This window comes from Chroicocephalus ridibundus, chromosome 16, assembly GCF_963924245.1.
Source record: "Chroicocephalus ridibundus chromosome 16, bChrRid1.1, whole genome shotgun sequence".
NCBI lineage: Eukaryota > Metazoa > Chordata > Aves > Charadriiformes > Laridae > Chroicocephalus > Chroicocephalus ridibundus.
This window is the reverse complement of record NC_086299.1, coordinates 10206704-10227838: the sequence shown is the minus strand read 5'-3', so window position 1 is coordinate 10227838 and position 21135 is coordinate 10206704. Positions and strand designations below refer to the sequence as shown.

Below are 21135 nucleotides of genomic sequence, written 5' to 3'. Positions count from 1 at the left end.
GAACACAGAATCACAGATGGTTCGGGTTGGAAGGGACCTTAAAGATCATCTAGTTCCAACCCCCTGCCCTGGGCAGGGACACCTCCCACCAGACCAAGCTGCTCAAAGCCTCATCCAGCCTGGCCTTGAACCTCTCCAGGGATGGGGCATCCCCCACTTCCCTGGGCAGCCTGTTCCAGTGCTTCACCACCCTCACAGTAAAGAATTTTTTCCTGATATCCAATCTAAATCTCCCCTCTCTCAACTTGAGGCCGTTACCCCGTGTCCTATCGTAACACTCCCTGATCCAGAGTCCCTCTCCATCTTTCCTGTGGGCCCCTGTGGGACTGGAAGGCCACTATAAGGTCTCCCCAGAGCCTTCTCTTCTCCGGGCTGAACCCCCCCAACTCTCTCAGCCTGTCCTCACAGCAGAGGGGCTCCAGCCCTCTGAGCATCTTCATGGCCCTCTGCTGGTCCCGCTCCAACAGGTCCATGTCCTTCTTGTGCTGAGGACTCCAGAGCTGGACGCAGTGCTCCAGGGGGGTCTCACCAGAGCAGAGCAGAGGGGCAGAATCCCCTCCCTCGCCCTGCTGGCCACGCTTCTTTTGATGCAGCCCCGGATGCGGTTGGCTTTCTGGGCTGCCAGCGCACATTGATGGCTCATGTTGAGCTTCTCGTCCACCAGCACCCCCGAGTCCTTCTCCTCAGGGCTGCTCTCAGGCCATTTTCCGCCCAACCTGTATTTGTGCTTGGGATTGCCATGGCCCAGGTGCAGGACCTTGCACTTGGCCTGGCTGAACTTCATGAGGTTCGCACAGACCCACCTCTGCAGCCTGTCCAGGTCCCTCTGGATGGCATCCCTTCCCTCCAGCGTGTCGACTGTGCCACACAGCTCGGTGTCATCGGCAAACGTGCTGAGGGTGCACTCGATCTCACCGTCCATGTCACCGACAAAGATGTTAAACAGCACTGGTCCCAGTACTGACCCCTGAGGAATGCCACTCGTCACCGGTTTCCATGTGGACATTGAGCCATTGACCGCAACCCTTTGAGTGCGGCCATCCAGCCAGTTCCTTATCCACCGAGTGGTCCATCCATCAAATCCATGCTTTTCCAATTTAGAGACCAAAAACGTCACCGAACAGCACATCACAACAGCCACCCAAGAGAGGAAGCTGTCTGGGTAGGGGACCCATATCTCTGGCATTAGGAGTTACTTTAAAAGGTCTTGTCCCGTGGTCACTTCCTCTTTTTATTATATAGACACATTATATGTATGCTTATCTCGGAGATGAGCTTGTTAGCAGCTCCAGGTGAGGTGTTGATGCCACGTGCAGCCGTGTCTGAGCAGAAGTTTCATAGGGAGGATGTCTAAATGATAATTACCTCCTGGTTTACTTCTGCAGGGATGAGAGAGGACGTCAGCCTTCTCTCTCCAGGCCCATTAGGTTAAAACCTTCAGGAATTTTTGTTAAAGAACTTCACTCGGTTGAGTGCAGATGGCCACGTCCTCCGTTCCCCTCCCTTCTGCTCTGGAGTCTTCAGATGACTGGAGGTAGCTGCCTCCGTGAAGAAACACCCTGGAGCTCCTCGTGCCAGCTGGGAACGGCTCCTGTATGGCGTTTGAGAACCCCCCGCCTAGATTTGAGTGGTAGGTACCTTGATGTTATTTTTTTCCCAGTGTTGACTGTTGTCTTTTATTTGTGATGTCCACCAGAAAGACGCCCTGTGTGTAAATTAGTGCTCAGTGCTCCACTTAGCATCACTTTCCCATCAACACTGTGCCGCCCAGTGCACAGACGGGATGGGGATCGCTGCATTAATTCCTCGGCGCCCGAGCGAAACCTTCTCCGTGATCTGGCCTCATCCCTCCCCTTTCCCAGAGCGCTTAATCCTTAAACCAGAAAATGGCCAATTTAAAGTTCGCAGGCCTGGCCGCCTGCAGCTTGGCAGATAACGTAGAAACGCGGTAACCTTGTCTCACATTGGAGTCCTCGACCGTCGCTGCGTCGCCTTCCAGCTCCTCCTGCGCAGCCGCGGGGAAGCAGCTGTACGTCGCCGCGTGGGGTTTGCTGCGCGGGGGTTCACAGGCACCTTCGGTCAAGGGGCTGCGGGGGAACAGCCTCCTCCTAAGCATCCATCGGGGCCTGGCGTGAGTTTTAGTTTGGTGGGTTGGTTTTTTTTGTTTTGTTTTGTTTTGTTTTTTTTCAACGATGCTGGGGCTATTTGTGGGGTTTTTGGCAGGATTCGCGCAGGATGGGGTTGTGCCCCGCGGGACGCGGCTCGTGACGGGAGAGTGCCCTCACCGAAGGGTGTTTGCAGAAGGGGGGCGAGAACTGGCATGTTCAAGGGGGTGTGTAAAAGAGCTCCTGAAAGATTCGGTGTGTTAACGAACTAATGGCAATGAAATGAATTACAAATTGAAGAACTATAAGACTTCAAATGCGGTAGTGCCGTAGAGAAAAAAATCTTGCTGCGTTCAAGGGGAGCTGTGGGAAATCTGTTCTTGGATCAAGTGTCGCTTTTCCCACTTCTTTCCTTTTTTTTTTTTTGGTTTTTTTTTTGGTTTTTTTTTTTTTTGGTAAACGCGTGACAAATTTTGCGCGTCATCCTCGGGCTCACAGGCGGGCTCGTTGTTGCCTTGAAGCTCATGTGGTCCTTCTGGGTGTCTGCGTTCGTTCTTGCCCGTTTGCTGGGTAAAGGAGCGCTCGCTGATCTCCTGCGCCTAAACCAGGCTCCTGCGGGAGCGCTCGCTGACCTCCTGCGCCGAAACCAGGCTCCATCCGTCTCGGCAAAAAGTGCCGTCCTCCCTCCCTGCTGTCTCACGTGAAGGACGGAACGAATCTTAGAGGATCACAGAGCGATGTGTTACTTCAGCTGGTGAGAACATGCCCGTTGCTTTGCTTGCTTGCTTTCCTTCTCATGGCTTGCAAAATTCACTCTGGCCCCCCGGGGCCGTTCTGCCTGGCTCCGACAACGGGCTGCAGCAGTTCCAGAGGCGTGGAAACGGGTGAGGAAGCGTTACAGAGCGTGGCGTGTATGTGGCTGAACTTCATGCCGTACACGGTTCCTCTACTCCAGTGCAAAAGAGGAAAAGCCACTGAACGAGATACGGAGTATTCTGCGTCAGCTGGGAAAGGCGCTGACTTTTGTTTCACAGTGTGGATTTTCGGGTGTCTCGGGTGAAGGCAGGTGCTTTGACGGCTGTAGTTTCCCGTTAGGGTTACAGGGACGTGCCTGTGAGCTGCGCTGGAAGGGGGGATCTGCCTCGGCTGGGCTGCGTCTCTGTGCGCGCTCCCCTGCCTCCGATGGAATCATCACGTGAGTATTTGGTGATTTAAATCAGCTCACGGAATCGACCGAAAACTTCACCCAGCCAAGAAAAAAAAAAAACCAAAAAAACCAGTTTTCTGTTGAATCACCAGGCTGAGCTGGGTCACCAAACAGTCCCGTGATCCTTACTCCATACTGAAGGGAGGTGGCTGAAACGCGTGGGTGTCTGGGGTGGCTTCTCACCATGTAACACCACTAACCATTTAACCTGACCCGGAACAGCCCCGGTGCTTGTGGCAGGGGCAAGGGAAGCACCAGGCCCTCAGGGTGCTTGGGTTTTTCCCTTTTCCCAGGGACGCTGCGTCTACTCCGTGCCCCGGAATTATTCCCTTTCGCCCCTTTAATTAACAGCGCTGCCAGAAGGTTTCTAAGCGATACTCCGGGAGAGGTGGAGGGGTAAAGCATTTTTTAAACTGCGAGCTCCGGCACCTTTGAAGTCTCCGTTTCTTTCCCCTACCTGTCCACCGGACGGGAGCTGATGGAGGAATTGCTGGACGTAGGATTTGGGCTTTTTCCCTCCCGTTTCTGGTTCTGAGCCAGGATTGTCCCTTGCGCAGTGGAAGTGGGAGGTGTGCATTGTGAGAGCCGTGTAAAACAACAAGAGCCGCTACCTTCAGTCACCCGCACGATGAATTTTACTGCTGCAGAAATTGATATTTTCCGTGAACAGACAGATGAGGTTTGGTTTTTTTAAATTTATGGGAAGGGCTGCATTAGGCAAGGTGGGCTCTCTTGTTGTATGGGTAGGCAGCCTGCTGGTTGACACTACAGGTGATTTTATTTTTGTCAGGGCCACAAAAATAAGCATTTTGGGTGACAGGGGAACTTCAGAGCTGTGTCTCATTTCAGGGAATAGCAGGGGTGTAATAGCTGCGTAAAAATCTAATTAAAAGAAGCAGCTGAGCTGTTTGGGCTTGTGAACTGCCGCTAAAATCCTAATTACTGCGGAGCGTGAGAATGTCTGGAGGAGCTTTTTGGTGAGAGATCATGAAACTTCTCCTGTTTGAATCGAGTTCTTGGGGTTATATTGGTGTCCACAAACGGCTGACCCTGCAGCGCTGGGGGCAGGAGGCCGCTGCCTTCCTGACAGCACGCAGATGTTTGGGTCCTCTTGGGGCACAGAGGGTGGTTTAGCAGCTGCTGCCAAACTAGGAGAATAGTTTTGGGAGAAGGATCACTGCCTCTGGTCAACTAAAAGCCTATTACTTGCCCGGTTTTGGTGATTTTTACGTTTTGTATCTGTATTTGTAGCTTCTGGATTCTTAGTCGGTGGTGTGTTCAGGTCTGCCAGTTAGCAGGGACGGCCTCCTCGGGCGAGGAGTGCAAATGAAGGATGGCTTTTCTGTAATTGAGAAGGTAAAAACTTCAAACTGTTCGTTATTACCTTTATCTTACTGAGGTCTTTTCATCCTTCGCGATCTAAGCCGAGTGAGCTGGTGCTTTCGAAATGGGTCATGCTCCTAGAAGAGATGTGATGGGCGCGGGGAACAGCATCTTCTGCCCAAAGACAACCCTTCCCAGCCCACATGAAGATCTTACCTGCAGTCACCTCTCAGCTCTGCAGCTCAGCTGGAGTCAAAACTGTTGCTTCCCAGGTCGGTGCCCTGCCTCCCCAGCTGTGCGACGCGGGCTGGATCCGAAATTCGTTTTGGATGGTCCATTTCATGGACCATCTTCATTTTAGGTGATGCCTCGGTAAAGTCCTCTCGTGGCCTCGAGTTAGAGCGTTACGTATGGCATAAGGCAGCAAGGCTTCAGCTCCTTTCTGTAGGGTGAGAACCAGCTCCTCTTTTCCCAGCCCCGTCGAACTTCCATCCTTTGAATAAATCTTCCAGGGCTCGTATGATTTGTAAAACTCCGCTGGCTGTGATGCTGTGAACTCAGTTACTGAAGGCGTAGACTTTTACCATCTCCAACAGGAAAATGATTTCTTGAGGAGGATCCGCTTGCCTTCTCATAAAAACCATCTGGAAAAAAACCACTTTATGCCGGGGTTTAAAGTTGTAATAAAGTTTAGGATCACTATGGTATGTTTAGGTCAGCCTCAGCAGCTGCCTCTGGGGTCCGTCCATCCCTGCAGCTTACGCCGTGTGCCAGGGATGCGCTCAGGGAAACTACAGCGGAAACGTTTTCTGGTGCGACCTCCCCATCTCTCTCTTCCTGCTTGGGCCTATCCTTTAGGCCGACACGGTTGTCGCATGGCTGGTGGTGAACAAAGTTTGGAAGAAAAGGTTCATTGGAATCTGTTCCCGGGTCTGGTTGACCGAGCAGCGGTGAATGGGCTCGCACTGGCATGGGGCAAGCGGCCGCGAGAGGCCAGGACCACCTCTTCTGGCAGCACCGCTGCTGGCTGACAGCTTAATACCACATCTCCTCATATTGTGTCCTTCTGCCTGCAGGCGCCTGCTATTTGGATTACACGTTCGTGACAGTAATTTTCCTTTGATGCCACCTGACTTGTTGTAGATGCTATCTGTGACTTCCTGGCCCCGGGAGCGGCGCAAGCAGAGCTGTGCCTGTCCTCCCGCTCGGGTTAGGAGCAGTTCTCGGCACCCAGCAGCCGGAGTCGCTTTCTTTCAAAAAGCGATTCCTCCCTTGGAAGGAACCTAGTGCTGGGTTTGGATTTCTAAAATGCGAGATGAAAAGTCTGAGAGGAACTGAGCGTTAGGAAGTGAGCACTGAGAGTTCGGAGCGTGGGCAGCAGGTGGAGGGAGGTCATCCTCCCCCTCTGCTCTGCCCTGGGGAGGCCACAGCTGGAGCGCTGGGTCCAGTTCTGGGCTCCCCGGTTCCAGAAGGACGGGGAAGTGCTGGAGAGGGGACAGCAAAGGGCTACCAAGGTGCTGAGGGGACTGGAACCCCTCTCTGATGAAGAAAGGCTGAGGGATTTGGGTCTCTCCAGTCTGGAAAAAAGACGGCTGAGGGGGGACCTTATCAACGCTGATAAATACTGAAAGGGGGGGTGTCAGGAGGATGGGGCCAGGCTCTTCTCAGTGGTGCCCGGGGACAGGACAAGGGGTAATGGGCACAAACGTGACCATGGGAAGTTCCATCTCAAGACGAGGAGGAACTTCTTTGCTGTGAGGGTGGCAGAGCCCTGGCACAGGCTGCCCAGAGAGGTGGGGGAGTCTCCGTCTCTGGAGACATCCCAACCCCGCCTGGAGGCGTTCCTGTGCCACCTGCTGTGGGTGACCCTGCTCTGGCAGGGGGTGGGACGGGGTGATCTCCAGAGGTCCCTTCCAGCCCCGGCCAGTCTGGGATTCAGGTACGGGAACCGCTGTATCGTAGGGAGAGGACAACTTAAAAGCTGTGATTTCCGTACCCGTCCTCCTCTTGGTGTTCTTCTGGTCACCTCAGTGGTTTCTTGACCCACAGACCTTTTGCAGCTGCCTGGCCCCCTCGACAGCTGGAAATGTGTTCCCCGAGCACGTAGCCCCATTTTTGGTAGCAGGGTGACATAAACCCTACCCAGGGGACACTTAATCTGATTTGTTCCCGATCGGGGGTATGCAGCTCCCGTGAACCAACCCCGGGGAGATGTGGGCTGTCTTCCCCCTGGTTTTATAGATGTTTGAATCATCTCTAAAGGTGGGCGTACACATTGCGGGATGCTTACAAATGCGCTCGGCCTGCTGTGACTACATGTATTGATCAGTTTGTACGTGTTTCAAGAAATAAGGAAATGATGTCTTGGTGTAGACGATCTTAAGATGACACACAAAAATCCAGGTTTGCCTTTAATATACGGATGTAAAGAGCAGCAGCATCTAAACCCATCGTTCCCGCGCCTTCCTGTCTGTACTTGGGCAGAAAGCAGAGAAAGCTCAATAATTGATTAGAGCAGCACAGCCCCGGCAGATAAGATCTGTATCAATTTAATGTAATATTAAGAGACCGTTAGCCCAGTATTGCATGGCGTGAGTCCAGCTTCCTGGCATCGCCCTGCTTGGGACTTTCAGGCTTCGTTTTTGATGCCAGGTTGTTCAAAGCTGAGTGGGTGTGCACGCGACGCGTGTCTGCTGCGGATTTATTGGGCGCGTTTTGCGAGTACAGGCTTCATCTGGGCATCTCTCCCTGGGATCTTGGCCCCTGCTGGTCCTCTGTAACTTACGGCCGACCCCCCCAGAGCTCAGCCAGTTTTAGTGCTCACCCTGTTGAGCCTTTTCCCCGCCTTTAATATTTTTAGGCTCTTTATAAGGTCCCTGGCCTGGGGTTGTGGCCGCAGGACGGTGAGGAATCGCGCCGAGCAGGGCAGGACTGTTGAAGACTAATGGGGCTGTTTCCAGTTCTTGGGCGTAGCCTGTTTTCTGCGGCCTAATGGGAGTGTTAATTAACATGGGCAAGTACAATCATAAATAACCCTCCTAAAATTAAATGGAATTTTAAGGCTACATCGGCATATTCCCCATGATGCCATTGCCTCTGGAGAGGTAACACCATGACTTTCCAGCTGACGGGAGCTGATGGAATCTATTGACTTTTCCATCTCTTAGAAGAGTCCATATATTGTAAGAATAAAATATGAATTTTCACAAATATGGCAGCGGCTGGTGTTTTATGGAGGAAAGTGGACTATTATGCTAAAACAAGCTAGCGAAAAGTTTTGTGTAGCTGAGCGGGGGGATGCTTTCCCGGCATGTGTTCTCCTCGTGTTACCCATTACCTGAGCTGGCACAAACATCAGCCGGGCTGCCTTTCTGCCATATTATTATTATTATTTTTTTTTTTTTTAAATTTCTAATATCTTACAGCTAGGTCCAAACTTGGATTTAACTTCATTCAGGCTGCGCTTTGGAAACCCGCTTCCTGGAGGTGCTGCCGTTAAAAATACACACAGCATAAAGTTCCCGCTTAGAGAAATATTCAGTCCGTCGCTTCCAGACCCGTCCTCCCACCCACAACCACCACGCTTCGAGGAAAATCCCGGCAGGATTAAGCGGGGTTTAGACACGGTTTCTTCCACCCCAAACAACCTTTCCAGGTCTGAGCTGAAAATAGGCGATTTGCATTGATGCTTGGGTTGCAGCTTGAAGGCAGGCGGAGCCGAAGTAGCAAAACCCCGTTGCCCTTAGAAACGCGTTTGTATCGGGCAAAAATAATTGACTGGGGGGGTTTTGTGGCGTTTGCGCTGGGGCGGCGCGTCGGCTGACAGCTCCCCGATAACTCGCTCCGGGATGAAATGCGTCGGGGTGAAGCCAGCCCTGGGGATGATTTACGTGCTGGTGAGCTGTCTCCAGCTCTTTTTAATTTCGGGATGCAAAACTGAGCCTGGAAGTAATGAGCTCTGGATAATTAGGTGCTTGTCTGCAGGTGTAACTATTGCAGCTGCCTGCAGCTGGTGCCCCTAATATCGCCAGCTTTTATTTGAAAGCATTACGGAATGAATGAGAGGTTGGAAATACAGTTAATTTCCAACAAAGAGTTTTTTTTCCTGTTGTTATCTTCCCCTCTAACCCCCAGCCTTACTTTGGCGTTCCCGTTTGGCTTGACTATGAGACGTATCGCACGTGGACCGAAGGCTAAAAGGAAATGAAGGTGATAAGTAGCAAAGTGTTGTATTACAGAGCAAGGATGTCTGATATGCATCAGAGATTGACAAAAAGGCCTGATCTAATTTATCATCATTAACTATTAGCCAGGTGGGAAGCGGTACCTGGAATTCCTGCCTCGGTATTAAATGGATTTTGAAGGCATTGCTGGTGCAAAACATGCAGCACAACGCGTTACCTGCCGGTCAGGAAGGTGAGCGAGGAGCAAAAACACGTTGCGGAGTGGATGTACGTAGGAAGAAGGTTTTCGGAAATAGATGTTTTGTGGAGTGGATGTTTAAAAAAAGCACGTAAGTCGGAGGATTTGGAGATGCGCTGGGGTATAAATAGAACACGCGCTTTGAATGTGGCTGCTGCGGCGCGGCTTTGGCACGGTTAGTCAGAGAGAAGCATGAGGTTGTGTGTCAGAGATTGTGTGCCGCCCTGCGATCCGACCTGTGAACGTGGCCACCCGCAGGTACAGAGCAGCCTTCGTCAGAGCGGCTCCGAAACCTGTCCGGACTCACTCACGGAGTACAAGGAGGAGAAATCGGAATAGCTGGAGGATACTGGATCCCAGCAGCGGCGATGCTGGGGGAAGGAGAGGGAAATGGCCCTTTTCAGTAAGCAGTTGAAGGTCACGTTTTCCTTTCAAGCTGCAGTTTTCCGAGGAGCCTTGGAAAGCCTGTTTTCCAGCAGCCGTTGAGGTTTGCCGGGATTTGTGTGCCCCTTCGCTTTTGAAAGCTCTCGCTGCTGCCCCGTCCCTATTCACTTGGGTGGAAGCGCGGATCGGGTGGCATTATGCGGCACACGGAAGGGAAAGGAAGTGTTTGGGATTATTTAAAAGCTAGGACTGAGATTAATGACACGTAATTAGGTAAAAAGCTTAAGATGAATTTCAAGAAAAGTTTTATTACGGGGAGAGAATTCGTTTATGGAGTGTGGCATAAACTGGGATAAGTAGCAAAAGCCTCGCTTGCTGTTGAGGTTTGGATCTGGACAAAGCTTGGGAGATGATACTTTAATGGGGAGCGCTGAAATGGCAGGGGGATGGCCGAGCCTTATCGCTTTTGGTTATCGTCAAATAGTTCGAAGGAAAGGGTTCTGCGGTCAGTGATTTCGAACCAGGCGTGGCAGTTCATAAAGGAGCCGGTGAGACCGCGCGAGACATCAGCAATATTGATGTAGGTGCATTTCTGGTACAAAAGCAGAAGATAAATACCTTATTTAAGGTATTTGTTCCAAGTGTGAAATAGCCCATAAATGAGATCTTAAAGAGAATTCGGTGTGAGTGTTTAATACACAAAATAACACGGAGGATTAAAAGGTAGTTTACACCAACACTTCATCGATCCACTTGAAATTTATCTGTTTGACAAATGGCAATTGGGTTGTGAACGCTGGCTACACGTGTTGCAGCAGGAGCTTTATATTAGGCCATAAAATGTTGAAACAAGCTTAATAATGGCTTTTGCCGTATGATCCTTCTGGGTGTAAGTCATTACAGAAGACGGTGAATCTCGGGAGGCTGGTCTGCGTCTATGGCCAGGGCCGGGGTGATGCACTGCTCTGTTACGCAGTTTGGTAATTTCAAACCATAAACCCCATTTTTGCTACTTTACAAACACCTTTCATCGCGTTCCTTTATTTTTTAAAGCAGCTGACTAGCCGGAAATATGTCCTTGACGTCGGAATTAAGTACTGGTGTAAAGCTGACACGGCCTGTTAAGGAATTCTTCACCTGCCGCTCTTAACCGCGACCGTGTTTCTGAGCACTCGTGCCGGCAAAAAGTTATATTTATTATTTTCCCTGAACACCAGCCATCGAAACAACAATGCCCCATTGGGTTTTGACCTGTGATACAGTCAGCGCTCTGACTCATACTTTATTTTGACGTCTCATGGCGTCGTGCAAGCCCAGTTGCATCCGTCGAAGAAAACTAAAGTACAGCTGCTTTCGTACGGAGGGCCGGCTCCTTCCTTTGGGGTTCCACTGAGGCAGGAATCCGTTAGTAAAAAATAACCCCCTGAACAAACAAAACGAACCCCAAGGCCACCCTAAAGCAGAAGGGGATCTCTGTGAGGATGGGAAATGGCGTCTGTCTGGGCAGCGCGCGGCCGTTGGGGCTGGGGTGTGCGCTGGGTGTAGGCGGTGCAGGGGTCGGAGCGGGGGCTGAGCAGCAGGTTGGTATTTATTAGCTTCTTCTTAAGCCTTTAAACATTTTTCCAAAGTCCTGGGATTACATTGGTTTTGATTTTTTTTTTTTTTTTTTTTTTTAAAAATAATGTGAATTATCTCTCATCTCTTATTAGCGAGAGCTGCTGGGCTCTGAAGGGTGTAAGGTGCTACATTCCGGTGAGACAGCTGGAAAAGTGGGAACAACAGGGACACCGGGGAAACCCAGCATGCGCCCCTGTAATTAAGGGCTCGATTCTGCCTGCGCACAGGGGGATCCAATTATGGTGGCACGTCCAGCATTAATCCTGCCTTTTCCTAAGTTTGGAGTTGTTTGCTTTGTAACTTGTCTTTTTTTTTTTTTTTTTTTTTTTTTTTGCCCTTGGATGAAGTTAGTTTGGTTGTAGTAACTCTTTCAGCATGGAGAGAGCGGATGGCACTGTTTGGATCATGTATATTTATTTTTTTTTTCCCCCCATGTGACATGTCACTTGGTGGAGTGAGTTTGGTTTTGGGTTGGTTTTGTTCTGTTTTTGGTTTGGTGTTTTTTTTTTTTTTTTTCCCTTTACAGGTTGTAGTTTGTTTTACCAGCTTTCCTTCCCCCGGCTTCGGAAACGCGGCCTGTCAAAAGAAGAATTTCTTTTGAAGGGAAAATAGATTCCCAAAGTACTTGCTTAAAGAATCGGGTTCGCGGTGGAGCGCGTTGCTGCGTTGGGGGGCAGCGAGGGGAAAGCTCAGGGAAACAAGTTGCAAAATGTCTTGCTGAGGGGTTTGTGCTGTGATTTAATTCCCCTTCCGATAGGGAGCGCATGGACGATAGGGAGAGCATTGACGCCCACCAGGCCCTTCATCCATTGCAGTGCAGATTTCTAAAGCCGAGCGTGCTGGGGGTGAGTTTATCTTGTCACCTAACGCTTTTGTAAGCCTGGTTAGATTTTTATCCTACGGGAGCTTGCTAAGAGGAGCGTGATGCTGTCCCCCTTCCCTTCTCTGGTGCGTGCCCAGCAAAAAAAATGGGGAAGCAGGGGGATTTCTGCAGCGCTTGGTACAAAACCCCACCAGGGTACCGCTCGGACCCTCGTTGCACTTCCTCTTTAAGACCGCAAGCGCGCTGTGAGAGCGCTCAGCCTGCCAGGGCGAGAGGAGGCAGGAGGGAAGAAATCCTCCCGAAATCCTCCCGCATGGCAGGGATGCGGCCGGGGGCTTCTCCACCGGCGGCCGGGGGGAGAGGACCCGGCGCTTGAGCCCTGCTGGCTGCCGAAGCTCGCCGGGAGCTCGCTGCCAGGTAGGATGGAGCGCGCCGACCCAAAGGCTTTGCCCGGCGAGCGGAGGACGGCAGAGCTGCAGAGGATGGGGGGGGGATGCTGGGGAAGTTTTGGCCGTGGCTGGTGTAGCTTTTCCGTTTTTAACCTTTTAAGCGAGCCCTTGCGGTTTCCGAACCCGACAAATTCTGTCAGGGTGTTCACCTCTGCGTTTTGGTGGCGTGTTAAATAGAGAAGAGGCTGCAGAGGAGAAAAACGTTCTTTTAACAGCTCTCTGCCATCAAATACCTCCCTACTCGGAGGGTTTTTTAAAAATCCACCAAAAAACTGAAAGAAGTGCTTGAGGCTGAGGTGGATTCTTGCCCTCCTGTAATCTCGCTTGATGGTTTTATCTTGTAATTTTGTTTTTCCCCCAGTCGTTTAATACACAGTTTCGGGGACACGCACCGGGATTGTATAACCCTGGGGATAGCTGGTGGGAGACGCGCTCCGTTTCTGTGCAGGGCTAAAAATCATCAGTTCTGGAATGTTTTGGGTTTGTTTTTTTTTTTTTTTCGTGTAAGGCATTTGCGTACGCGCCCCTGGGTCCCCGCAGGTATTTTTATTCACCCGAGGAGGTGTTTCCTTCTTACCGTCGGCTGGGAGCGAGGGGAGAGGCCGGCAGTGCGTGCTCAGGATAAAATGGTTGCTAGTTGCTGAAAACGAGCTTAGGTGAGAGGCACAATTCGAGGGGAAATGAATCCATTTTGGAAGAAAATGTAATAGTGTTTTATTCTTTCCCCCTCCAATCCTGGAAGCAGGAGCAGGGCAGAAAAACCGGTACGAATCCTTGCTGCGAGTGCGTCTTTTACTGCGTGTTTTCCTGCTGTTCGTTGCTGGAAAAGCACATAAAAATCTTGCAGTATTTCAATTTTGTGGCGCGATTGGAGCAAGCAGACGAGTGTGGCAGAAGGGGGAGATTTCTGCAAGAAATTCCTCCTGACTTTTATTTAACTCTGCATTTATGGATGCTTCTGAATCCCCCAGCTGAGAGGCAGCTCTGCTCTGGATTCTTATTCTTCTTTAATCGCTTTACGGAGAAGTCGCATATTCTCCCTCCCCTCCGAGCGTGGCTACGGCATCGCATTAAAAGATATCCTCCTCCTTTTGCGGAGACTTTTGGTTTCAAGAAAAAAATTCCGTTTCCTTTCCAACCGGCGTCCCTGTCTCTGCCTGCCTTCTCCCGGCGCATCTTTAATAGCGCCTGAAATTCCAGCTTGTAATCGCTGCTGCGGCCAGATGGGGACTGGGTGGAACTCCCATTGCATCTGTGCCAGCTTTTATTAACCTGCCAGAAGCATCTCGCTTACGTGGATTTAAAAATATATATATATATATATTTCATGAGTTAATGAGCCCTAAGCAGCAATGGAGAGAATCCAGAGGCAGTGCTACCCGCTGGCTGCCATCCCTCCCCCGGCTTTTGGCATGATGCTGATGGAGGAGGGAGAGCTGTAGAGAATCGCTCAGCCCGACGCACGCGTGGAGAGCGGAGCCCCTGGTTCCTCCGTGCCGACCTGCCGGTGGCAGATGTGATTTTTCGAGGTTCCCCTCGTTCCTGCTCCTCTGCTTCGCCGCCCGCCTCGGCTTTTCTTCCTGCGGTAACGGAAGGATCTCTGAAAACGGTGTGAGGTTTGGGTTTAGCTTTGCTTTTCCACCTTCCCACCCTCCTGGATCGTTTCGGAGCGCGGCGGCCCAAGTTCTCGGTGCAGCTGAAGAGGGTGATGTGGGTGGCAAGGATATGGGGGAGGAGGAGGAGGGAGGGCACAGGATCCTCCTGAATTGGATCTAAGCATGCCAGAATAGAAAGAAATGAAAGAGCTGCCTGAATTATTCAGCGTATCCTCGTTTTCTTGGCGCTGTGGTTAATTAAGCGCTGCACTAGAGCCAGGCCGGGTTATACTTTAACGCTCCACCTTCCCTCCGTGTGGTGGGGGCAGCGGGAGGATGCGTTCGTGCTGTTTGCGTTGCGGACCAGGCTGGTACCGAAATCCTGGTGCCGTGAAAGCCGATGAATGCCCGGAGGAGGGTTTACCGTGGATGTGGAGGAGACAACGCTGCTGGAGGAGGTTTCGCTGCCCACCCGCCTGCCGCGACCCACTCGCGTCCTGTGGTGGAGCCTCCCGTGCTGCCGCTCTTCACCCGCTTCTAGGAAAAAGAGCTTCGTTAGCAAGAGCCTGCTGATGAACTTTTGCAGTCCCTCTGGCTCGCTGCTCCTGAAATAACGGCAACGGTTACCCCGGGATGGGCTCCTTGGGCAGCTGGACGGGGAGGGAAGGTGGGCACTTCTCCTGGGGGGCTCGCGGGGAAGCAGGAACCTTTCCCTTAGCCCCGCTCTTCGCTGAGAGTCAGCCTGCAGGTGCCAGAATGTTGGAAATAATCGCTTTCTCCAACCATTATATCTCATTAAGGCTTAGTGGAATTTAAGGTATTTTTGTCCTTATCGGTCTCGCGTCCAGGTCAAGTCCTTTGGCAAAAAGGACTTAAAAGGTTTCTTTTTAATCTGATGAGAATCGCCACTTCCTAGAAGTCATCTTAAATGGCAACCCCAAACTCTGAAAATCCATCTAAACTGCTCATTCCTTTCGGCGGCCCCTCCTGGGTGCAAAAAGAGAGGTTGCTCTGCTCAAAGAAGATTATTTTCTCCTGGCTTATATAAGTTCTAAAATAAGAAAATAAATCCCAACCTTCTCGAGGATGAAACCATTTTTCCAAACTCGGGAACGGTCCCTTTTGAAGCAGCAGTTGCTCCGATTAATTGTCAGAACTGCCTGGAGATCCGACATCTCGGCTGCGACAAAAGGGCGGCAGCTTAAAACCTGTCCTGCCCCGTCCTCCTCCGTCAGGCGACGGTCGTGGGTGCCAGGGCAGGGCGCTGCACAACATTCCCGGGGTTTTCGTTCTGCCTTGCAGCTTCTAATCCTCCTCTCCCAAACTTTGGGGTTTTCTGAAACCCAGGAATGAATGTAAGGTCCTCGGGATGACGGCTAGGACTGGCGCCTCGGCTCCCTTGAAGTCTGGGGCAGATCTTCCCGTTGTTTTCGCTGGAGTCAGGATTTTATGTGTAATTTTGCTATTAAAAACCTCCTTATTTTATCAAACGATTCCACTTAACGCACGAGCTGGCAAGTCTGCAAAGTGAAGACGAGCCTTAGACCCTGAAAAGAAATTCTTGCACTTATTTAAAAATTAAAAAAAAAAAAAAAAAAAAGGAGGCGTAGGCTGAGTGAGCACCGTGCTGGGAACCAGCGGTGCCGGATCCTCATCCCGGTTCTCTCCGTGCGGAGCCGGCCGTAGGCGTCCTGCGTTCCGCCTGCCGAGCTTTAACGGGGACATCACTTACGTGCGACGGGGCTGTGAAGGTCAGAGGCGATCTTTTCCCCGCGTAATCCTATCATGCCGGGTTTTTACCGTGCCTGGCGTTCAAACATGGGATGTGTAACAGAACTGGGGGGGTTTTGAGCGATTTCTCAGCCCGTTTGGCGAGGGCTGAGCTTTATAGCGAGGGGAGCGGTATCGAAATAGTGCCATGCTGTAAATGTGGTTCTGCTCTGCGCTGCTCTAGGAGGAGGAGACGGGGCTGGGGCGCGCTGCGACCGCCGGACACACGCAGAGCAGGTCGTCTCTCAACCGTCCCTGCCTCAACCTTAAAACTCCGTCCTTTTTAAGGAAGGGGAAGCGGTGGGATTGTGGAGCTTGGGCGGCCAGCGCTGGCAGGGCCTCTCCTGCCGCTGCCGTCGATGGTCCCTGCGGAGGTTTGGGCAGCGGCGTTTCTCGGGAGATCAAACTCATAGTGCAAAGGGAGGACTCTTGAAAGACTCAAAACTAATCTTCTGGGTTCAAAATTTAACTTAACGAGTGTATTTTTTTCTTTAGTTGAACAAAATGCAAGAGGTGTTTTCGTGATTTTTTTTTTTTAAGTATCCGCCATCACGTTAACGCGCGAGGGCTGTTTCCTGCGAGAAACTTGATCAATCAGCTGCTCTCCGAGAGGCTTTTGACGTATAAAATGCAAACGGCAAAAAGCTGAAATCTGAATATGGGATTTAGTGGGGAGTTTTCCAGCAAATTAAGCCCGGCTTTTTCATGGCGGTGGGCATCGGTTATGGAGCAGACTTATGCTGGGCCTAAGGCACAAGGCGTTAGCGAAGTCAGAAAGCTTTTTTGCTTTTAAATACCTGCATCCCCTTGTTTTATTCTGCAAGTTAAGCAGATTCTGGCTTATTTGTTTGTTGCATAAAGTCTTTCCCCCCTTTTTTTTTCCCCGCCCCTGGATTCCCACCATACCTTTCCAATTTGAGAAAACTTTGCCTAGAAATAACCCCGCAGCAGATCGTCAAAACCGAAAATCTCTCCGACGGCCCCTTTTGGAAGCGGTTTTTGGCGGGTGGATGAGGACGGGAGTCCCTGGGTGAGGGGAGGAGAACAGGGAAGCGGCTGGGAGGCGATTCCCGGTCGATTCCTGGTCGGCAGAACGGGCGCTGCTCTGTCGGAGGGTGCCCTGCGGATGAATGCGAAGGGCTCGCGGCTTTTGGCATTTTTTTTCCCGTATTCTTTAAAAGAAGAACGACCCAAGGTAGGGGATTCTCTTGACAGGACGAAGGTTTTGTGGATTGTCTGGTAACTTTTGTTTGCTTTCGGTTTTTCTCGCTGTATTTGTCGGTGCCATCTGCCCTTTGAAGCCCCCGCTTTGCTCCTCTGCTGGGGAGCCCCGAAGGCCCGTAGGTGCCACGCGAGAACCTCGGAGGTGTCTGTGTGTGTGCTGAGCGTGGGAGGTGACCGGCTGCATTGACGGACGATACATTCCCTGTTTCTCCCCCCAAAACGCCACCCTTCCGCCTTGTTTTCCTTAACCTGCTGCCTTGCAGGATCCCCCGAGGTCCTGTCCAGCAGCCCCTCGAGGATCGGATCTTCACTCCCACCGTCTCCGCTGTGTACAGCACCGTGAGTATCTGCGCAGGGCCCTGCCGCTGCCGGCACTCTTGCTTTTGAAAGGAGCGGGTTTTCCGAGCGTAAGGAAATGGCAGGGCTTTTTCAAAAACCGATACATTTAATAAGCATGCAATTTAAAAAACATACAATTTAAAAAATGCAAATTTTTTGCCTCCTAAAATAAATGATGCTGGATGAGGACGACCTTTTTTTGCTGCATGTGAGTAGGAAAAAAAAGTCTTGGGGTTTTTGGGCCTGTTCGTTTTTTTCATTAAATATCTATAGTTTTATTTAGCCGATATGGGTTTTCCTAACAGAGTTTCACCTGAGTAAAAACGTTACTGGCCGTAACTTCAGTCTGTTGGCTCCATCTCTTTCCTCCTGCCTCTCGAAGGCTGGTTTCTTGGAGTGTGTCTTAGTGGCTGCACGTTTCTAATAGTTTTCGTATCGGAAAAACAATCAACGAAGAGTCGTTCTTCACGTGAAACACTCCATTACGCAGGGGAAGAAATGTTTCGCTTGTAGATGGAGTATTTGGGGTAGGTGCTGGTGGCTCGCTGTCGCGTATGTTTGTTTTTAAAGCTTGGTTATCGAGGAAATTTAGCTTAGAGACCTCGCGATGTTTATTTGGGAACGTATGATAGCGTTTTCCTTTTATTCCTTTCTTTATTTCCAATGGTGATAGCTGGAAGCCCGGTGTTATTTATATGCTTTGCTAAATCAGCACAGCCCTCGGAAAAGTAATATTTTGCTTTTCCGGTGGGATAGCGCAAATATTTTTTTTTAATGCCAAAAAAGACACTTTTAAGCTGCTCTTTTAATTATTTGGAAAACAGGAAGAAAAGCTGTAGATGGGAGAAATACAGTGAATTTTATGCGGTAACATAAGCTGCTTATAGAAAAACATAAGCTGTTTTTCTATAAAAAACGAGGGTTTTTTCCTTCCCCCTATTTGCCTGAATAGCTGCCGAGGGGGTTATCAGCTCCGTCTCCTCCACACGCGGAGTCCGGCTCTGGAGCACCTTTGGCCCCTTCCTTTTTTGGGCCGTAGAGCAGAGTTTTTTGTGACGGCCTCTTCCAGCGGGGAGAAGCCGTGCAAAGCCGAGCTTTGGGTAGGATGAAGCGCACAAGTGCCGTCCCGCGCCCGTCAGACCGGGGAAGGCAGAGCCTCGGGGGTAGGTCCCTTGACCAGGGGTGACCTGGTGGGCGGCAAAGGCTGGGCTACCACTCTGCCGGGGCTGAAGGTGCCGAGGTTTGTGGCTTTGACGGCAGCGCATCGACACGCTCCAGCGGCCGACCGGTTTTTGATTATTTTTGCTAGCTCTCTCCTCAGTAGCACATGCACACCTATGTGTGTGTATCTACATTCACGGGCAAAAAAAAAACCAAACCCAAAAGAACATAAACGAACAAACAGTTGTACTAAATAATTCAGTCTATATTATCCTTTATACACCCCATACAACACTTAAAAACCACTTTAAAAATGTCTGAATTCCTTCTGGGGGGGAAAAAAGAAGGTTCTTTTTTTCTATTCTTTCCTCCAAAGACATAATTCAGATGCCTGTAGGAAAATATGACTGTAAAAAAAAATTTAAATTAATGTAAAATATAAAAGTAACTGTGAAGGATGACCTAAAATAGCTTTTTCAGCGTGGAAAAAATACCACTCCTTGATATGTTACTCCCAGCCCTGGCTTCTATTCCCGTATCTTGGTTTTAGGCTTTAAGAAGACACAAGTTTGCAAGAAAATGTCATGCTTTAGGGAAAGGAGAGAGATTTCTCGGCTGGGTTCCTTTCGAGCTGCTGTTCGAAGCCCTTGGCAGATTGCAAATTCAGAGTAAGTCCTAGGAAAAATGAATTAGGAGGGAAGAGGCAGATGATGGGAGGTCCCTGACAAATTCATTCATCGTAGGTCTCTGATTTATTACGTTAGTAACGGCATCGTGTATTTAAGGTCTGGGTTTGCAACAAACAGGTCATTTTGTAGTTTATGGTTTTTATGTGTAGCTTGTCTAGATCTTACAGAAGTCGCGTAGTACAGAGGTACGGAAGAGAGCACCGTCTTCGGTGCCCAGGGGCTGCTTTGTCACTTCCACCTTTTATTTGCCCGGTCATCGTACGTGGGTTTCCACAGGGATTACACATCGCAGTTTCCAAATCCGTGTATTTTAGTGGAGGAGGGCTGGGGTGGGGGGAGATCTGTGGTCCCATACCTCCGCGTGGTGACTCTCAGCTCCTCGGGGCCTTCCCCGTAGGTTACAGTACGTCACGCGTGGGGTGGGAGGGCAAGTCATTGCACATATGGGGCAACCCACACAGGAAACCACTAGTTTTAGTTAGATAAAGATGAAAAATAATTCGGTTATCCCTTCCATGCCCTTCCACGTTTATTATCAGCCCCTCAATTGCACATTCCCGAGCTCTTTTTTTTTTTTTTTTTTTTCCCCAGAACTACGTGCTGCTTGCCAAAAATAGGAAGGGAAAATCATGTGGCTTTTGCTATGAGTCCCAATAATCCCCCCTGAAATAAAACCAGGGGAACATGTTTTCCTGTCGGGCAGAGACAGGGGGAGAGGAAGGGGCAAAGTGCGATTTCTCAGATGAAACGAAGTTCGTCCGAGAACTTGGAGATGCTCAAAATCCCCAACAAACCATTGGCAGAACCTCTTTCCCCATGAAATCATACTGCTATTAAAGACGCCTAACCTTGCCATGTATCATCGTCATTTATTTTATATAGCGTACTGTAGAAAATGCTGATATTTGGTAGGTTGGGTTTTGGTTTTTTTTTTTTTTTAATAAATCCATCAGTAGAATTATTTGAAAGCAAATCGCAGTTAGAAATAATGGTTTGAGTGAACTTATCTCGTAAAAATTTCCCCTCCTCGGTAAAGGAGGATGCCACATTTGGATGTGAAGATGTGGGGTTTGTCCTGTAAGCAGCTTCTTGCCTGGTGTTTCCTAATTCCTCATACTGCAAGAAATGAATGCAGTTACTTTTACATCTGCTGCAGGATCCCAAACCCGTGGAATCTGGAAGGGGGAATGGAAGAAGGAGGAAATTTTGTTTCTGTTGTAAAATACTGCAAAGAAATATATTCAAGGAAGCTTTTAGGCTTGGAGGTGGAGGGCAAAGACATTGACTTCTAACAGAGAGGGAGCTGCACCGCTGGTGACCTGACATAGCGGAGGCCACGGTGTGTGCCCGCGCCCGGGGTGACGGGGGCTGAGCTCTGCTGGGAACAAAATTAGTAGGGAGAAATGATCAGAGGCAGACGTGCTCCTCAAATTCAGCATGAGGCATGAGCTGGGAATCGGATCAGAAAAACAGCTGAGTTAACGTATGTCCGGTTCTCACGCAAAGAGCCTTTTTTGGCAGATGGCGGTGGAGGTTCGTAGCAGCGTTAACACGTGAGCTCAAGCGCTGAAGCTTTGGACCAAAACTACTTTGAGATAAACTTTTTCCAGCTAAGGAACAACATTGACTCCTGGATGTGAACGCTTTGGAAGGGAGTGTTAAAGCGATGTACGAGTTAGCCGAGCAGTGCGTGTGGGGCGGTCGGGGGTCGCCTCGAGCAGAGTTTCTGTAGCCCGGTTAGATCCGACACTGGGTTCAAATTCTCCGTGTTCGTTGCAATCTCGCCGTGTCCCTTTGGAGCAGATACCGCCTTGCGTCAGGTTGCCCAACTGATGGCAAGGAATGTAATGGGAAAGAGAGGTGTTGAAGAACCTGCTTGCCCCAGATTTTCATTGACTAAGGTTTGACTCCATCATTGGCTTCTTTGGGGGTTCGTTTGGTGGCTTTTCCCCCACGGCATGCCCGTTGGTGACCCCCTGCTCATTTCACGCCCAGCAGAGGTGCTGTGATTCGCCTTTGTGTCCTTT

The 21135-nt window shown here is 50.3% G+C and overlaps 1 protein-coding gene across 23 annotated transcripts in view; it reads left to right on the top strand.

The window, feature by feature from the left end:
- The window catches only part of EIF4G3 (eukaryotic translation initiation factor 4 gamma 3), a 156817-nt gene that overhangs the window by 29474 nt on the left and 106208 nt on the right, over positions 1-21135 (top strand). For 19 of the 23 annotated variants that reach the window (XR_010073514.1, XM_063353954.1, XM_063353950.1 and 16 more), the window contains exon 2: positions 17183-17258. Coding sequence is in view for 18 of the 23 variants with exons in the window: in XM_063353954.1 (XP_063210024.1) it covers positions 17183-17258 (76 nt within the window). In the remaining 5 variants the exon portion in view is untranslated. Of the gene's footprint in view, positions 1-12190; positions 12299-17182; positions 17259-21135 lie in introns of those variants that run through there. The other 4 variants (XM_063353967.1, XM_063353970.1, XM_063353966.1 and 1 more) reach the window with 4 other exon arrangements.